The sequence below is a fragment of the Anas acuta genome, chromosome W, assembly GCF_963932015.1.
Source record: "Anas acuta chromosome W, bAnaAcu1.1, whole genome shotgun sequence".
Taxonomy (NCBI): domain Eukaryota; kingdom Metazoa; phylum Chordata; class Aves; order Anseriformes; family Anatidae; genus Anas; species Anas acuta.
The window spans coordinates 27,886,226-27,906,536 of record NC_089016.1 but is presented as its reverse complement, the minus strand read 5'-3'; the positions used below and the strand labels follow the sequence as shown (position 1 = coordinate 27,906,536).

At 40.2% G+C, this 20,311-nt stretch overlaps 1 protein-coding gene across 15 annotated transcripts in view; it reads left to right on the top strand.

The window, feature by feature from the left end:
- DYM (dymeclin) overlaps nucleotides 1-20,311 on the top strand; it is a 432,971-nt gene that overhangs the window by 63,611 nt on the left and 349,049 nt on the right. Inside the window, exon 15 of one of the 15 annotated variants that reach the window (XM_068664803.1) lies at nucleotides 18,097-19,153. The exons of 12 other annotated variants lie outside the window; for them this stretch is intronic. In XM_068664803.1, coding sequence (XP_068520904.1) covers nucleotides 18,097-18,124 — 28 coding nt within the window. In that variant the 3' untranslated portion in view covers nucleotides 18,125-19,153. Of the gene's footprint in view, nucleotides 1-749; nucleotides 775-12,278; nucleotides 15,562-18,096; nucleotides 19,154-20,311 lie in introns of those variants that run through there. 2 more of the 15 variants (XM_068664800.1, XM_068664804.1) reach the window with 2 other exon arrangements.

Below are 20,311 nucleotides of genomic sequence, written 5' to 3'. Positions count from 1 at the left end.
TTAGCAATACAAATGAATAGACAGTCATAATTTAAGCCTCACCAGATGCTCTAATGAGTCCTTCCTTAATGTGAGAAGTAATTCCATTTCCGTGCAAGCTTTTTCCTAATCCTATTCTGAGCAGAAATTGCCAATTGTTCTAAATTCTTAAGACTATTTTCTGTGAAAGAATTAGCTGAAAATATTCGATATATTACACTTATGATCTCGGTAAAATACAACTTCATAATCTTGGATAATTTGTTTCACATTCCAGCAGGCATAAAAATTGTCAGATTTGTATGAATTTATCACAAGCAGCTGCGGGAAGTAAAAATAGATGTAAAAGTGGGTTTGTAATAAGATCCAGGGTGGTATTCATTTAATGTTGGATGTGTAGACTTTGTGTATACTGAAATCTTTCCCCTTTTCTGTCCATTGTTAGCACTGGTTTGGTTTTCATTACACAGAGCTGTTTTATCAGCGATGTGCCATGGATATTATTCCACTGTGCTGTGACTCTATCGAGTGCTGACATTTGTAGTATTTATAAATTATATTAGTAGACTTACTAAAGAAATGGTAACAAAATGAAGAAAAAAAAACTATGTTGAAGTCACTGTTGTCACAGATGATGAGGCTGCAGTATCTAAGCAACAAAACCCAGCCAGGTGGAGTGCTACGTACCTGCTGCGAGGTTTTTTTCCTTTGCTTGCTGCATTGGACAGCTTCTCTGCTGTCAGATTCATTTGTTCTGCTTCGTTCTACAGGTACAATTAACCACAAAGTGAAACGAGACACCTAAGTGATGTGTTATCGCAGGTATTCAGTTTGGCCCTTAAAACCACAAGCTCCTGGGCATTAATTCCTTGATCTCCTATTTGGAGAGGGTTTTTATGACATTTAGCTTTTCGACAGCTAGCCCGCCTGCTCTAGGATGTGGCACACTTGCAAATGAAGAAGTCTTCCCCTGAACAGCAGTATTTTGACATCTCATCACTGAGTCATTCTAGTAAATTACTGACAAAAAGAGGACGGATTACCTAAGGCAAATGTTTTTCCTCCATCTCCATGGCTCCGTGTGTAGGAATGTTTGCTGTTTCCTAAGCAGGCATATACCACTAGAGGTTGCCATACACCTTGCTAATCAGACGTGCACATTTAACATTAAACGAATTTATGGGGCTAATTCCACCTTTTTCCTATGCTATTGTAACAGCTCCTCATGTGCGTGGCTGTGTGACCCACTATGAACACTTTTCCCCTTTAGATAACCTAAGAGAAATATCAAGAGGTGGCACAATTTTACCTGTATCACGTTTCATTGATTTCTTTTGCTGTCTGGAGACTTCAGATTGTTTCACCTCCCCAACCAAACCATTTGTTTTGTGCTTTACTGTGTGTATTATTTGATTTTATTTTATTTTTTACTATCATTTCATCTTATGGGATATTCTCGAATTAAAATATTTATGGAAGCTCTTTAAGACTAAGAGTGCATCGTGTTGCTTTAAACTGCACCTTTTGAGTCTGTTTAAAGACCATTTTTAATCCAGTGTCATCTCGAAGTTTGTCTTGAATCTTTAGAAATATTAATATTAATTACCAGCTGTAAATAGCATCAATTGGCAAATTTCATACTGGCCGAAAAGAAAGCTTTCTGAGTTAGTGCTAGGAATACACGTGGCAGGACTGCAAACTGTATTCCCCATCACAGTGCTCTTTTGACTTGATTTATGCCTAAACAAATCTCTGAATTTTCTTAATAGATGCATGTGGTTGTGTGTTTTATAGTGCTATAGAAACCACGTAGCTGGTTTGTTGAAATACGGAGTAATTTGAATCTAGAGTCTAATGATTTTACCGACTCCAGATTAAAACGTGAGCTATAGAAACGTTTGCTCTGAAGGTTTTCTTCCATCTTTATGATTTTTTAATCACTTAAATTCGTGCCTTGCTCCTAGGTACTGGTAAACTGATTGAATGCTTGGCTTTGCAGAAATGAATACTGATTACTGATTTATTTGCAGAACAAGTTCACTGCTTATCCAAGAACGGGTTCGTTTACAATACAAATATGTGCTGGGATGGTCAATCTGATTTTTGGTTAGTGCACAATGTCCCTTATTGTAGTGGTCATTGTTCTTGCAGTGTTTTTATTTGTCATCCTCGTAGAATGGCACATCTTTGTAATGCTCCTGAGGTAATTTGATGGAGTGCTAGACCATTTATCTTCCCTTAGTATTGTTTCTGCCTACCTTATTAAGGGTCTTGCATAATCAGATTAATTTGTCACATTATCAGTTGTTATATTCTATTATTCTTAAAAGAAGAGGGCGTGTTACTTGCCTCCTCTTTCCCCTAGACGATCAGTTGTTGCTTTTTTTTTTTTATGAATTAGGAACAAGGAGAAAATTAATCATATATTTCATGTCTTCTTGTGTTTGGCAGACTGATGCTGGACTCTGTAATGCATCTGTTCATTAGGTGTGGTACCCTGGCCTTTTTTTCCTGGCTTGTGACTATTAAAAGTGTTTTCTTATTTTATATATAATATATAGGTGTTTTTTTTTAAATATGTAGGTGAGCTCACTTAACCTAACTTAACTCCTTAAAATGAGAGCCAAAAGAAGAGCTGAGGCTGAGAAACACATTCACATCCCTGCCTTGTAAGTTTGAAATCCTATTTGCTTTTATTTCTGGCAGCTTTTTGAATTTGTCCATGCTAAGGCCCTGTTCAGGTCTGCACGTGGAATTTTTCTGTTTTTATGGCTTTGGGGAGAAATTGAAAGCTCTCCTACCTTCTTCACAAGCTTGATTTCTAAAGCAAAAAAGAAGTGTCAGAGTAGTTTCGTGTTTATCATCATTTCCTTGTAGTATTAATGTGTTTTTGGGGATTGGGACTGTGGTTTCATTTGTTTTTTGCTTTGTCTTAAGCTAAATTTTCCTCAAAAAGCATCTCTTTGTACAGAAGCAGCAGAGATTTTGCGTTGGCCAGGCCCTTGCTTATTCAAGTAGTCCGGTTTGCGTGCGCCCTACAAAGAAAGGAAAACATTTGTGCAGCAGCGAGACGTGTGATCTGACCTGCTTCTTAGGGCCCACATGAAACTGAAAACTCTGAAACGATTGTGCGAAGGTGACGAAATTAGAACTTAACCAATTGCTTCGTAACATTTCCTAACAGCGGCAAGAATGAGATGTAATTGCTGGCTCCGAACCCGCTAGGCTGCTCACATGGAGGAAGATAAATACATTTCTCTCCCACGTGGCTTTTACAGGCTGCGAGCGTTCTCATTTTCCTGCCTTTTTATTCCCTTTGATGTCCACGGGGCTTTTGGGAAGCCCTTTAACATACAGCTTCCTCTTTCATTTGAGCATGGCAATGGGACAGTCGGTGCAGAAACCTAGTGAAACCGAGTTACCCAAATCAAAGGCGTTTCTTACGGAGCAAAACTGGAATAAAAAAAATAAATTGCCAGGTTTCTGCATGAATGCTTCAAAGCTGTTTGGTTTCTAATTTCATTCTCGCTTGCAAACTTCAGTAAAGGTGCTTCTCATGCAGGAGTCTCACTTTTAATTGCTAGAATTTCAGCGTGGTAGGCACTGCAGATTTTAAATGAGACGTGTGAGGTGAGTGAAAGAAAGTAGATGAATGGAATATGCAATGTTTCTGGCAAACTCATATTTCTGGCTTTATTGCATCAGGTATTAAATGAGAAAAAAACATTTTTCCAATATAAAGATGCTTCTATTCTGAATTTGGGGTTGCAACTCTGTGACCCTATGAAGCATGATATTGGAAAAGTTTGATTTCAGAAATGGCAGTTCTCAGTAAGCAAAGAGCAAGATAAAAAAAAATAATAATAATAAAAGGCCAGTAGATAGAGTCATAAAGGAATAACCTTTATTTTTATTAATGCATAAAATAAAACTAGTTGCTGTGCCCTTTATTATTCTTCTGTGGGTTATAACAAGGTATTTGCTTATTTGCTCAGAGCTGCGTGGCTTGGAGGATGCTCTGAAACGTGCAGGTTTGCATCGTGCCGTACAGGAGCCGGGACTTCAGCAGCAGTTTCTCAGTGCAACCGCAAGCCTGATCTGTAGACGAGCCTTTTAAGTTCTGGGTTCAAATTTTAACTGGACAACTAAATCCCAATTTACTGTTTCTCTATCATAATATCCAAGTGTCCATAATGGCAAACCCTTGAGAAAAGAGGCGTCTGATCTCACACCGGTGTGTATCAAGAGTCTTCACAAGTCAAGTTACGCAGTAATAAAAGATCAAATTCTGAAAAGTGCCCTTGGAATAAATGCCCTGTGGCCAGAGCTGGTAAAATATTGAACCCCCCCAAGCATCAGCTTTCCCTTTTTGTAACCAAAAGAAAATAAAAAGAGGGCAATGAACAGTTGCACTGAAGCAGTGATTTCTGCCTCTGCAGGCGTTGCGAGGGGTGTAGTTATCAATCCCTGGTTTCTAATAGTGATGTGTAAATATCTCTGCCCTGAGCTGTTTAAGAGTAATAGGTAATGATTTCCCTTGATTTACTTCTTCATCACACATAGATTATACTTGTGCTAGAAGGAAATTAACTTAATGAAAATAATAGAAAGGAACCTAGTCATGCTGTTGCTAAGTTTTCTAAACAAGAGGCTTTTTTTTTTTTCTAAATCAGAATTACGCTGGCTTTCATCACCTGTGTTCGTGCCCTGCAGGCCTGACCGTGCTTTGGGAGACCAGTTGATAGAAACGATGGCATCCTCTAATTCCTGTCCCCTAAGTCTTTCTTCAGCTTTAGATGATCTACCTGCAACTCAGCTAGCACGTTTGATTTGCTGTCTTGGCTTTAAAGCAGTAGAAAATGACCCATCCAGCCCAGCAAACTTCAGCCCTATAATGGTATTCCCGGTGAATCTGTTACTCTGAAATATCTGCGTTGATTTTTTGTTGCCTGTCCTTTGCTTTGGTGGCGTTTACTACGTGCTGCATGCCTTAGATTTTAGCAGTAACTCCTACTCGGTATCAAAGGCCACAAAACTGACTGATTGACATTGCCTGGGAAGTCAGAATTAGAAGCCTCAAAGACATTTTGAAGCCTCGAAGACATTTTGCTTTTAATGCTGCTTAACTTTCCGATAGTTTTGTAGCCTGGTAGATTAGAGGAGAGCCGACTTAAATCCAACGTGGATATAAATGATACCCTATTTATGTGAAACTTCTTTATAATGAGATTTATTTTTTTTCCATGCAGAGCAGCGTGGTACAAAAACCATCATCCCATTTTTATGGGATGTTCCAAGTGAAAAATGAATGGCTTTTCAGAAAGGGGCCTTCGTGGTATCCTAGCGTGCCGACTGCGTTTGAGAGAGAGCACTTGGGGAAGGGAAGATGAAACAGCTCCAAGCCACCGAGTCTGAGGTTGGATTTTAATCTGAGGGCTGGTAGCAGCAGAAGATGTGTGCACAGCAGGATACTCAAAGAGATTTTTATATCACCTATGCGATGTTGGGTCTCTGGTAGTCGCAGCTTGCTCTTTCATGAGCTGTTCGCTGGCATAGGCACACACTGCAATTGCTTTTTATCTTTTTTGCAAAGTAGATGCAAGTTAACTTTTTAAAGGGATGAAGCATTTGCTGTTGGTATGTGTTGAGTGTAGTTGTAGTCAGATACATCAAGATGCTGCTTTTCTGCTCTATTAACAGAAAGAAGAGTACTCCTTGCAGGTAGGCCTGTTTTTTGCCTGGGTAAAACACATGGAGATGAGGTTTTAGGCAGTTTCCAACATGGAGAAATATCAATGAACTTGGGTTAAGCCTGCTTGAACCCGCTGGGGATTCTTTTGAGGTGGATGGGATCAGCACGAAACAGGGAGGGGTCTTGGGCACACCATTTCTTCATTCTATCTTGGGGTTGTTTCCCATGTAATGATGCAGAGTGGATCAATCTTCTACTGAAATCTTTTGCTGACCTGTAAAATGTAGACGTCGCGATAATTCTTGCGTTTCTTGGGGGGAATTCATTGCTACAATTCATGAGGCTTCTGCCATCTAGGAAAACGTGCAGCACTTCAGCATCTCTCAAGCCGTAAGTCACCGCTTGGCAGAATGTGTGAGTAGTGAGCATAATTCAAATTAGCACAAAATGTGGCCTCAGAGCTAAAATTCACTGAAGTCTTGATACCTATTTCACCTGACACCAGCAGATCCATCACTAAACCATGTCCTAAACCATCCACATCTCTTAAAAACCTCCAGAATAATGTCTGCGGAATGTATTTTGGTTTTTCTTTTTCCCTAGTTTGCAAATCGATCTAGGATTATGTATTTCCAATGAAATTGGACTATTTTCCCATTCAGGGCTAAAGAAGCTGTTTGCACTTTCCACCCGCAGATAACAACAAACCACCGTGACCGACAGCAAGCAAACAAAAAATCCTCAAAGACAAAAAGGCCAGCAGGTTTTGTGACTTATAATAGTGTTCTAAAAATGATTGTTGTCCTAGTAGAATCGTAGAAACTGCAGTTTTGCTTCTGCAGTTTGTTTTGAATGGAACATATTTATAGGACAGTGTGCCTTAAAAGAAATAACCAAGTGATTCAGGATAATGACTTGCTTGAACCTGTCTTTTATCTTCAGTTGGAAGCTGTTTGGCTCATTAACTGCTCGATTGAGATACAACGTGTACTGTTTCCTTTTCAGAAGTTTTCTTTCTGGAAAAAAAAAACCTGTCAACTCTGATCTAGATAGATGAATGAGTAGTGAACTTATCAGGATTTACCTGACAAAGTCAAATTGGATTCTGGCTGTAAGTAAGCATCAGTATAAAATAATGTAGTTGATTATAAGTCACGACTTCTGTTCTTGTATGGCTGCTGCATCTTTCCCATTTTAACTGGTGTCAATATTTACGTGCAATGCTTTACCAGCTTTGCAGTTGCTTATAGATCTATGCCACATCGATCTATATACATACATAAGGAAATATATATGGATATATAAGAAAATCTTGCTTTTGGACCCCCCGGTTACATGAGCATTTTAGAGATTCGGGAAGGACAGAAAACAGTTGGACGTTTTTGAGTCTGTAAGCCAAGGTTTATTTCTCACCACCGTAGACTTTCGCCTTATTTTGCATGGCTAAGAAGTAGAATATTGCACTTGAAAGCATCGGACACTTTTAAGTGGAGGGTGAAACTACAGGTACAGAAGAAAGAATTGGGATTTAACAACTTTAATGTGCATCAGGTCTTTGTAACTGTTGGATGACTCAACCTTTTTAATGGTAATGGCCTTCAGCAAGTTGAGGAAAGAACAGGCTTTTAGGTAAAGTAAATACACTTAGATCTGCAACGAATAAATCAATTTGCTGCGAAGCTGTGTAGAGACATGTTCCTGTAACTCGTTAATTGTGCTCTTGGGTCCACAAATAGGTTTCTCCAGATGCCGCAAGTTACACCGGGCTCAGATTTGGAACGATCCTGTTGCCAAACAGGATGAAGGCTCGGACCAGCAGTGCTTCAATGCCCACTCTACTCATCAGCTGACTGCCCGAGAGCCTCCTCTTCCCCTTTTTGCTCTGTCCCAGCATCTCTCCAGACAGGGATTCGAGGTCCGTGCAGCCTGCAGGGTTGTAGCTGGTGCGGGGATGCAGATGCCTGCTCCGATGCTGATGTAGGAGGCATCACCTGTCATCCCCTGTAGAGCCTGTGAATTATCGTAGGTGTCTGGCTGTTTGAGAGGAGCTGTCCCATACCTAGGAGAAGGTTACTGAGAAAGGGGACCAAGGTTTATTATCGAGGAAAGGGGAGAGAGAACGGTCACAACCTGAAGCCGAAGCTTCCAGCCTGATGGAAGATGACAATTTCTCATGGTCTTCAAAAAATGCCTATGAAAAACGACACAGAAAAGCTTTCGGTCGAGCACTGTCACAGGAGCCCGGAGAGATTGTAGGGTCTCCATCCCTGGAGGCTTTCAAGATCCAGCTGAACACAATACACGTAATGCTTAGGTCATGTGGTACATCAGTACCATATTTCATAGCATCCTAAATAGCAGATGGCTAAACAGAACTGACCATTTGCCCAAAATTCTGATTTTATATCGGACTTTTTCTGTGGGCAAGAAGGCAGCTGTGCTTTTGATGGTTGCATTTCTGCTGTTGGTAGTGCATAAACCAGAAACGATAACATTTTAGGCAGAGAATGAATTAAGCCATTCTCACAAAATCGTTGATCTAATGAGTTAATGTCATCCTCTCTGTAGTATTTGAGTGAGTGTGGCGTGCATTTTTGTTGCATTTGTCTTTGGGAACATGAAAGTAATGACTAATAGGCTTCCTCGAACACAGGTTGTTTGACATGAACAGCAGTAAAAACTTCGTAGCACGTCACGACCTTCTCCCGGCATGTGTACAGATAGTTCAGGATGCTGACTAACATGTGCTGGAGTTTAATTAGCTTCTACTTTGATTGTTTTTTTTATAAAAAATGATTTCATTCCGGCTTTCCCATCGAGTCGTGTTGTAGCATAACTCCCTTTTGAAAGGACAGCGATTAGGATTCTTCCACCTTAGCAAAAGATGAATTTTTCAGATTCTACCGCAGAAACAATATGACCTAAATATTTAATCAGGCTTAGCAAAATTGGCTTTTTTTTTTTTTTTATTGCTGCAGATTAATCTCGTTTCTCTGAGCTAATACGTGTGGTATGTATGTTTTCAAGCCCTTACTTTTTCTCAATAAAGCTGAAGATTTATAACCTTCGTAAAATCTGGCGTGCACTGAGATGAAGATTGTGAATTACTATTATTTAAACATTAATATTTCTTCTTTTGAATTCTGTATATGTAGTTTCAGTCTATATTATATTTACAGAGAGCTTAGTGTTTAGACCGCTCTTCTATATACCCCGCCCAATTTGCTTCGTTTCTGTGTTGCTAAAAAGACGTTGGCCTGGTGCTGTTTATGTTTTTGCTTTTTATATATTTATTTTAAAACTTCGTTTGCCTTCAGTAGAGAAAATATTTACTTTCTGGTTTAAATAAATAAGGATGGAAGTGGCTTTGCATGTTTTGCTTAGTGCTATTTTCTTGTTCAAGTCTGTCCTTACGGTTTCAAAGAAAGCATATCGTGAATTTTAGCGCTTGTTATTTTTTAACTGTTCGTTTTGCTAAACTTCTAGCTGGTGGCTGAAGTCGTGGGTACACCTCTTGGATTTACGAGGAGTTGAAGTTAAAAATTTCAAGTGATGTGATCACCTGAACCGAAATACTTGCAATAAGTAGCAACTGCACAGTTTGCTTTTCTGGTTTTACTGTGTCATCTGGCAGTCCTGTAGGCCACGTGTCTTGTTTCTGCTTCGTTGTTCCCTAATGATTTAAATGTTTCCTATTGACAGATTTTATTTAAGAGCGCTAGAAACTGCGTAGAGCTGCTGGACAGGTCAGGCTTCCTTCCATCCTCTGCATGTGGGAGCTTAGACACTTTGGCCCAAGAATGGGACAGTTTAGGACATGGGATTTTCTTCGGAGAAACGTGAAAAAGAGCAGGTTTGGAAGATCTTCAGCAAAGTGTAATTTCTTTGTAGGAAACACACTGATAAAGAAAATGAACAATGTCCTCTGAGGACCTCAGGCAGTCGGGAGAGAGATTCCCTACAGCTCTCCGGAAAGGCTCTGCACCCATTCACATGGGATGGGGCTCTGCTGTCACACCAGCAGCAGCACAGCTCCCCAGGGCTGTAGACATCTAATTCCCATTGATTTTAAAGTGTTTCTTTGCCTTTGCTTAAGTAAAAGTCACCAGAAAACCTTTACCAATTTCCAGACTCTGTAGAAAGGACACTTCTATTTGCCTTCATTAGAGCTGCACTAAATGAAAAATAAAATGCAGATATATTGGGTTTATTTTTGTTGTATATTTATGAATTATGCTTTTTTTTTTTCCATGGGCTTGGGTGTTAGAGATCATGGGAGCATCCTTTTTTGTAACTACTGCTGATCCAGACAAATCGAAAAAGCTCTCAGAAAGGAGAGGACCAGAGCTCCAAAATTACTGGGAGGCTGAGATGAGCAGGTGAGAGTATCGTCAGAGCAGCTGAGTGTAATCTTTCACGAGTCTGAAGATCCATGAGAACAATCTTTTGCCCAGCAATACTGAAGTTTCCCCTCTGCCTTCTCATTTTATACCTTGCCTCTGCACAAGATGAGGCAACGCCAGGATCAGGGAAGGAAACATTTTCACAAATTCCAGAAAACTTGAATAGAAAAAAGTTCTCAAGTCTAATAGTTTACTGGTCTGTACACCGAAGTCAGGTTCTCTGTTTTCTTTTGGAGTATCAAGGTATTTCAGGTACGTTTTTATTCAAAAACGTGTTTTTCATGGTTAGCAAACGAGGCTTTTTCTGTGTTGTTTCTGGTGTTTCATTTAGTTTTGCTCTTTCTTTCAATTCCCCACCTACTGTGTGTGGTGGAAGCTTTTGTGCTGTGCTGGAGAAAGTGAAAGACAAACAAGAAACCCCCAAGTAAACATCCTTGGGAATAAAAGAAACCCTTGGAGATCTCTAAATGCCACTTTCTGACGTTTCTCAGCCACCCTTGATGTCAAAGTGCAAATCAAAGGATTCCAGTGGTGTATCTGAGGAGGGAGTTGGGTGCTTTGACTTGATCCCTGTCAGTTTTGAGCATCTGCATTTATCTTAAAAGATGTCTTGTCTTTATCTTCAAGATGTCCATCTTTCCATCCTTGTCATGCTCATTTCCAGCCACTTTGCATTTGGGAATCGTGGATGATCTGATGGAAGAGATGGATTTTTACCAGACAGATTCCTCTAACTGCAGTCTCCCAAGTTTTGTTGCTCTTCTGTGTTGGTTTCCATCTGAAAATCTGGGGGATTCTTTTGGTTCTCATTTCACAGTGGCTATTTAATACAAAGAATATTCTTAATTTAAGATTTATGGAACATAGAAGAATTTTTTTTTTATTTAATAAGTTTAAACATGTAGAGGATATAGCTATAGTAATATTTACGTAGTGAGAAGACATTCAAAGAGTTGTGTTTTTTTTTTTTTTTACTTCCAGTGCCTCAAAAACAGGAGAGTGAAAGCTTATTGTTATGTAAGTTGAAATGTGTATCCCTGTGACAGCATTGATGGGAAGCAAAGATAAGTGATACTAGAGCGTGCTCTCAATTTCTTGACATTTAAAATTGTAGTCAGAAAAGTTATGGTGGCTTAAGAATTACCTCCTAGCGGCTGCTTCCTCTGCTGAAAGTTAGCATTTCTACAAACAAACTGCCAAAAAGGGTTTCTCAACTTTCTCAGCAAAGGTAGGTGGTTTATTTTAACCCAGCAGTAAATGCTATTTAAACTGAAGCAGTCAGAGATAGTGGTCCTGATAAAATTTTAGGCTTAGGGGCACACCGACTGTGCCCCAGGATCAACTGTTTGACACTCTTTTCTATCCTGTTCTCAGGTACAGAAGTGATTTAGTCTCCTAAGTGTGTTTTAGCTCCACATAGCTGAGGGATTAGAGGCAGAGGATTGTAACCCATGAAAACGCAGACGATCGGGGTAGAAAATTTTGACTTTTAACCTATAAAACTAGGAAATGATGGCTGTTCATTGGGTAAGGATGCTGCGGACTGGAGTTCAGGTGTCTGTTTCTTTATTCTGAAGTCAGTGAAAGAGACTCAACTTCAAAAATAACTTGGTCTTCAGTCTCTGCACGTGTAGCTTTGCCAGTTCAGCACTCCAAGGGAATGTCCAAACGGGAGAGATACCCACACCCGGACTGCAGTGGGGCCAGCAAACCTCTGGTAGGAGCACCCTAATGCTTACGGAGATCTGTCTCATCTGTCTCCTGATGTTTAAGGCACTTTCTGGAGGATGTGCCACACACAGTCCCTTGCCCAAGAGTTCCCCTGTGACCTGAGCTATCGCGTACATTTGGGGAATACTCTGTTGGTTTCTTATTGTAAACTTTCCACTTTGTAAACTAGGTTCAAATTCGCACGTTTCTATTTTCAGGGCAAACTGAGAGAGGCAAAAGGGCCCAATTATTTGCATCTCTAACTTGTGAGACTTGGCAAATCCCTTGGCAGTACTGACAGAAGCAGCCACGGGCTAGCAGTTCCTTCTGTCTCGTGAAACTGTTGTTTTATGCCAAACTGCTGCGTTGCTCACATAGGCATCTTCCATTGACTCTTGGCACGCAAACCTCGTTGGACATGAAAACGTGAATCAGCTTTCTCAAAGGAAAATTCCTCTCTTTCTGTTTTTTCTCCCTTTACCCTTGTCTTTCAGTTATACCTGCCGCCACTTGCGGAGATATGTATATGTCTTGGACAAACTGTATTTCCCCCACTCTCACTGCTCTACGCTGCAGCATTGCTTCTCGACCCTCAGTGACAATGGAGAGGAACTCTTGTCTTTAACTTGTTCTCACATTCTCAGATCCTATGCTTCCAGGTTGTTAACCTCTGCTCTCCGTTTACTGCATGCTGCATGCTCTTTGACTGATCTGTGCATGTTCTGAGTTCGTGCTGGATAACGTGAAATGGCACTGGGGATGGTTTATGTCTATGGCATCTTTGGTATGTATCCTAAAAAGGGTGGTAGAAATGGAAGTTCAATTATCTTTTTTTTTTTTTTTTGATTCAGAATACTTTATCTGTCATCAAAGCTTGAACCCCACTTCTGGAATTAACGCGTGGCCCTCGGGAGTTTTAAATCCTTTTTATGTTAGAGTGCAAATAGCTTAATCCTTGACTATGACATCAGGACTGCGAGCTGTGATTCACAAAGCTTTCACGCAGTTGTGTAGTTTGCTTGGAATTAGGCTGACATGGAAGTGTCTAACGCTTCCCTGATGCCCAATTACTTCAGTAATAATATATATAATTTGTTTTTTCAGAATGAGGATGAACGTTTCCCTCAAACTCAGTAAATTGTCACGGCACTTGCAGATCCCTCTTAATTTATCTTTTTTTTATATGCCTTATCAGTTTTGATTAAGCCAAAGGAGAGCCCAAGCTAACAATATAACATCATGTTCATGATGCAGAACTGTAGGTGCTCCACAGAAACTGTAAAAGAAGGGGAATTTAAAAATAAATTCTACTCGGGATAGGATATTTCCTCTAAGATGTTTATTCCAAGTAAAAAAAAAATAAGTTTTAATATTTCACTTCTGACGCTATGGACAATGAAATATTTTAACCAAAATGCCAGAAGCTTTAGGAAAACAAGTTAAAAAATTGCATGACAAAATTGATGAGAAGATGGAAAGCATCCAGCCTGGAAACGCAGCTTCCCAGCTAAGCCAGCATACAATAGCAGCAGACCACACAGTAAAGCTAAGTAAAACCAGCTTGATTGTCAAGTGAGGAAAATACAACATGCGAGCTGAAATAGCTCTGCTGGTACAAAAGACATTTTATAGTAGTACATAATGATGGAGAGTTACGCTGCAGGATCTCAACAGGAGATGAAAATCTAGCTGTCCCAGGGGGCTTTCTCCGGATTAATTCGGAACAGGGATACAGTATTAAAGTAGGAAAAAAAAAACACAACAGAAGATTTCACAGGCTTTATTTTAAAATGAATAATAATCGTGAGGGCAGTGCACACCAAAATCTTGTTAAAGACGGGATGTTTTACATGTAGGAATATCCTGAAAACATGAAAGAAAATGATGTCTTAATTATCCCAGCTTGTTTAAATGAAACTTTGGTGCTCTGTGCAATGGAAACTCTACAAAATTCTGTTGGCAAAGCCCTGCTTAGGAGGCTACGTGCTACACCATGGATATTGCATCCTTTAAAAAGACTGGAGATGAAAGCACCAATTAAGGCTAACACAGGTGGATTTCGTGTGTAGTCCTTCACCTGCAGACTGCTGACACTTTCTGCTCCTCTGTTAATATTCACGTCTTCTGAAATGTCTTTGGTTTGCCTGGTGGCTTGATGGATGAAAGACAGCATCAATAACCATAGACTCTATTTCCATATAGCAAGCTCGTGACGTTTTTAGAGCAGAAAAAAAAAAAAAGGAAAACATACACGCAGCAGTTTTTAGTAGATAATTGTGGTTTGTTTTTTTTATTGTTCTGATTATGTATGATTAGAAAATTCAAACAACTTCTAGACTTTGTACCCAGAAAGATTACCTGCATCAGGCTGGAATTGGTGTCAAATATAGTGGCATAATTAGAGCTGGGAAAAAAAAAAAGCTGTGTTATGTGAATCTGTGCATGCATCCTGTATTAACCACAGTGCTTTTTCACCCTGTGAACGACCTACTCGTAATTTACGCATTCCATCTCTCCTCTGAAGGCAGGACAGTAATTAATTACGATGATTTACAAATTGCAACCTTCCCATTGCACGCCTTTCTGCGGGACTGCTGGTAAAAAGCGTAAGTCTTTGCCTTGATGAGTGTTGTTCAAGCTACTACGGATTTGTGCAACACATTGGTCCCCTGTCAAACCTGCAGACACATCTGGTGGCTTTCTTCTAAATTTTCAACCAGAGGAGAGACGATGCCTATTTTACTGTGCCATTAACATAACGTAAACACCGAAACTGGGATTGTCATCTGTCATTGCTGCTGTCTGATATTTCTCTTGTGGCCGTGATTATTGTTGTAACTCTGCCTGGTGATGTGGAATATTTTCTCTCACTCACACCTTTTGAATTGCATGTTCCTTGTGTGATGTTTTAATGCTCGTGGGTGTTCCTTGTCTTGTTTTAAACCTGTTTTCAAGCTGCAGTCAATCCCAGGAAATCACTTTTTGAACATGAGACCGGCTTAGTGCGTGTGCTAGCAGCTAACGAGCAATGATTTGTTTTGGGATGCCGAACAAATGAAGGATGGTTTTATTTTCAGAGCTAGCTCGACATAGTGTGAAAGCAGGAAATACGCTTTTGCTGAGCTTCGTAAATTGAGGAAACATGTTCGTGAAGCAGCAGAGCAAAAGGAAAAATTACATGGATTCATGTGAATTAAGTTGTTTTTTTTTTTTTTTTTTTTTGCCTGGGGAAGAAAGGCAAAAAGCAACGCGATGTCAAATTTGCACGGTTGATCCGTTTTGCGTATCTTTTATTACTTAATGCTAGGTTTGTGGAAAGAGCAAAACATATCTAATAAGATTTTAATCCCCCCCCCTCTTTCGGAAGTGTTTTGGCACGTTGTCTGAAGCCTGTAGCGGATAAGCTTTGCAACCATGTTCCTCCCATGCCATCAGAGTCAATGGAATTATGCAATTACTTTAATTTAAGAATGTGCAGTCTTTGCGGGATCGGGGCCTTGGAGGTTAGCTTTGAAAAACACTGCTGATTACCAGGAATGTTTCTGTAGCTGCAACGCGATGGCGAAGTACTGCTTCAAGCCAATTTGTGTTCATTATCCGGGTTCAAACTTTTTTTTTTTAACCCCAAATGGGAGCTGCGGGGGCTGGATTCCAGGGACATATAGACCGTCCCGCGTCATGATGCAGGTTACTGGCCCGACCTCGAGAACAAACAGGAAAGGTGGCAGAGTCCTTGAAAAGAGTGAAAATGAATAAAAACAGTCGGGAGTCTGACATGTTTTCTTTGGCTTTAGTCTCTGCAGGAAAGATTGGGAGAAAGAGATGAGTATAAACGCAACTGAGCTCTGCCTTCTGCTGCTGTAAGAGGGCTGACAAGTCAACGAGAGGAGCAATATTTCTTTGACTTCAGGATCTTTTCATGGAAAGGGGTCCAGGTGGTGTGACACCTTCGGTATAAAGTCCCCCCTAGCAGCGTGGAGCAGGCTTTGGTCCAGGGTTGTGGGTGAAAACAAAAAGGCTGTAGTAAATTGCTGGGGGCGGATGAAATTGAATGAGATGGAAAGCGTTTCCAAAGGTGACAAAATGTCACTTTTGCAGGAAAAGTGGGCTCTTAAGTGCTTACGTCCTGCAGAGCTGCTTTGGAAGATAAGACACGTGGCTCCCCCAGTCACGGGAATTACTGAAAATCTTTATTAGTAAATAACTCAGTAAAAAAATCTGCGAGAGAAGCAAAGTAATTTGTGATGGAGTAATTGGACCTTATCTAAAAACCTTTGAAGTCTTAATAAGTTTTAGTAAATGGCTTGTTTTTTTTCTCACTTTTTATGCATAGCCTTGTTTACATCGTAGGTTTCAACTGCTCTGTGCACGCTCTGCATCCACCAGGCCTTCTGATGAGAACATCATTGGTACCCATTCAGGAATTTCAATCCCATTGCATTATCATCGTGTATAATTATGGGTTGGTTGGGATTGATTTTTTTTGAGACGTGCTGTTACTCATCCAGCTTCTAATGTAGAAGCTGGAGATTACACATTTTTGTGTCAATTGACAAAATCTTTCTCTCCAGATACCTCTAAATCAACATTTAAAAAAAATAAAAAATCATCATGATGAGTTTTACTTTGAGTAAAATCATCAAAGCAAAAAAAAAAAAAGACAGTTAAGCTAATATTTCTTTGAGTTAACTACAATTTAAAGTTTTACTACTTTTTGATTGTGATTTTTTAGTCAGCTGCTGGTGATTTTCTTGAAGAGTTTTTTTTTTTAATTATGGAAAGATCACTTCACACTCAACGTCGAGTGACTTGGCAGAAGGAAATTGTTTATAAATTCCTTGCAGATTATTTGTCTGCGTGCTGCACGGCGTATTGATCAAGAAACCAGTGAGATATAAAATCGATGCTGCGGGTAGGTGGTGGGTGAGAAATACAATCTCAAAATACAGTTCAAGTGGCTTTTCATCAAGTGGCTGCATGTCTACTGGAAACTCTTGTGCACTGGTTTATTAACTCCAATTTAGAACAACCTATTGAGCAGAGTTTTTAGGGAATTAGCGATCGAGGAAAGGGAAAGATTGCTGATACCAAAAGGAGATGAAAAGGTAAAGAAAGTTTCTAATAAGGGGCCCTTCTGTTCAGCATGCACAAGTATAGTGCACTCCAGGAGCTGGAAATTGAAGCACAACCAATTCAGACTCGTTCACATTTTCTACGTGGTGGATGATTCATTGGAATAGTTTAACAGGGGTTCTGGATTTCCCAAGATTGGACTTTTGAAATGAGATTGGATGTTTTCCGAAAAGATACGGCCAAGTCCAGCCACAGCTATTGGACTCGGAGAAGGAAGTTGCAGAGGGAATTCCTATGGTTTGTGTCAGACTAGCAGATCAAAGGGGCTTCTTTTGGCTTTAAAAATCTGAGTTACAGGCAGATTGCCACGCAGGACTTTGTTATTTTGTTTGTCTTACGGTTTTTGTTAAAAGACTTCGTGCTGATTTAGAGTTTTCCTGTTGATACGGATGCTGTCATCCCAGGTACTGCCCCCCAGGTGAACGGACCCAAACAGTGCAAAACAGCACAGGCTACCAAAGCACTGCATCCTCCTGCATAAAAAATAGAAATAATCATAAGAATTATTTTTTTTTAAAGGGAAAAAAATGCCAGAGCCATGCTCTTTCTATGTAATATTCTCTTTATTTCTTCCACCCTGGTAAAAAATTATCACAGGCATGGTCTAGATGCATTCTGCCACATTAGCATGTGAAACCCAAACGCATCCTGATCAGACAAAATTATTGTTAATTGAAGGCTTATGCGCCCACATTCCCATGAGATGAAATTGGACCAAAATTACTTTCACACGTTGCCATTGTAGCAATATGTTCAGAGACTTGGGATGGGGGGGGCTGCGTTCATACGTAATGTCTGGCAATTAATCAGGATTGGGGAGGGCATCTTTATAAAATATGTAAATAAGCTATTGTTTGGGGACTAAAATGAGAGATGTTGTATAGCTTGCCGAAAGAATTCAGGAGAACATTAATAAAAATGAATGTTAAACACTCCTAAAAATGAATGTCAGCTTGAATTGCGTTGAATGGCTTATAGCAGAAATCAGAATTTATGCTCGTGTAAGGCAATCAGCCCCAAAAACTTGCCTTGAGTTTTACTCCTCTGTAGTATCTGCTCGATTTTCCTAGGGTGCAGAACATCACTTCTCCAGCAGCTTCACTAAGACCTTGTCGCTGGCAGCCTGCTCTTTGTTTTGTCCACCCAGGTGATGCATTTTTATCTGCGTTGCTTCTCCAGCCAGCGTTGCTTGAACTTCGGCGGGTGAAGGCAGCTTGGTAAATTGTGTAATTATTGCCTAAATATAGAGGATTATTCACTTGGAAAATAACAAACACGTGTTGCTGATTCAAAACATCTTCTGATCCGTCAAATTAAAGCGCGGATTCTCACCAAAGCTACGTTTTGGCTAATGCAGAAGTCCCCTTCATCATGAGCTCTTGTTGCAAATCAACAGGCTGTAGCTGTGATTCCAGGACTCATTCTGTTCGGATGAAACTAGTGGAAAGTGCTGGCTGCAGCTCGCGTATACCCTGATAATTGTGATTAAGATGTTCCAACCGGAATGCCTCAAGTTAAGCATCAAAATTTATTATTTTTTTTTCCTCTGAATAGTGTGGATTACTTACTTCCTCCAGTGAAACCGAGACCCAAATGTTTAATCCACACACATGGATGCCTAGAGACATTTTTGGGTGTCTACCTGCACTGTGAAGAGCTTTACATACTTAAATATTTCGAGGAGCTTCGTAAACCTGAGTAACAAATGATTCATGAGCACGCCAGACGAACGATGGAGCAAATAAATGTCTAGAAATTGTAGCTATCTCTTGGAGACAAAGATGAAGGTGGTTGAAGGATTCAAATGATGCTGAAGGTTTGGAAACTGGCATCCAGATTGGTTCAGACCGATTTAAATTATCCAGAACGTGCCAGTTTGGCAGCATTAATATTATAAGAACTGTTCCTTGCATTCGTTTTGTTTCCAGCTTTTAATGAGAGCATCCAACAGTAAGATCCATCATTTCCTCTTGCCTTTTGGTAACGCCACTCCTAACCACAGCATGTTTGACTGAGAAATGGGGAGGTGGAAAAAAAAAAAAAGTCAGTTCCTCACTTCTAATCCTCCGAAGGCTTGATCTTAAGTTGTGTGAGGAGGTTTTGGATCCCCGCGGCACAGCCGAAGTGTTTTTCTTCCTCCGTGTTTGCCCGCTGAAGTTGTGAGAAAACGTTGATGAGAATGCTCCCACTGCCTCAGCCGCAGATCAGAAAGAAAAAAAAAAAAAAAAAAGAAAAACAGTGGGAGAGGAAAATAAGAACAACCACAACTGGTTTCCAAAGATGACTAATCCTGCAGCCCCACTGTAACCTCCAGGACAGTGATTAGCGTTTGGCTTGTCTTCTAAATGCTGGAAAAGTTTTCTGGGGCATCAGCCTAGCTGAAAACGAGTTCAATACGTCTACGTTAATGCAAGGAGATTATTTTAAGTTTCCATTTAACGTTCCTGCCTCGTGTGCTCCGTTACTCTAAATACTTCTGGGTGCATAATGCACGGTATCGCGTTGCATCTGTATTCCTTATTAGTTAACAAAACCTTTTTTTATGGAAGAAGAAAATCCAATTTTGTGGGGAGGATAAAGGAAGGTGCATTAAGGGAAAGAGACCCATCAGGGCAGCCTTAGCGTCAGGAATAGTGATAGGATTTTTGGCCATCAGTTGGTGCCATTTCAGCCCCTCCACTGTATCAGTGCAGTCGTGATTGCTCCTCGGTTTTGCAGAGCAGTTTTTAAGAGAATTCAATGTAGACGTGTTATTTTTCTCTGTAGTGCACGAAGATGCACGTCCTTGGAAGGCATTCAAACTGGTGTTTGCCTAGCAGAAATTAAAAATTCGTAATTGAAAAAAAAAAAATCAGACCTTTTGATGTTGTATTCTCCCAATTAATCACCAAGCCGTCCTCTTGCCGCTGTAGGATTTCACCCTGAAATATATTTCCTATACTTTCCAGGATGTTTTGTAGTGTAATTGTGGCTTTGTGGAAGTGTCTACGTGGACTTTATATCCCATTGTCATAGAGTTTGTTTTTGGATCCCTTGCTCCTACTCTATCATTTGCTTCCTAAGGTGGAGGGGGTGTTAACATACCGGGAGGGCTGAACTTACTTTTTGTACGGTATAAAAAACAGTTGGTGATGCTAATTCTCTTCTTGATCGTGTTTCCTTTGTCTTTGAAAAAGCACATTTTAGGGAGGACGTGTTTCAGGAGTTGGGGAGGATTTTTCGGCTGACAGAGGCAGAGAGAAATACCCAAGGGGATAAGATGCATGAATCTGAGTGGGAGGTAAAGCGCGAAAGCCCAACCTCTTTTCTCTGTGGGAATGAGGTTAATTTCCAAATAGATTGGAGACAATGTAAATTTAATTACCGAGCGACTTGAGGGACTGGGACTTAAATA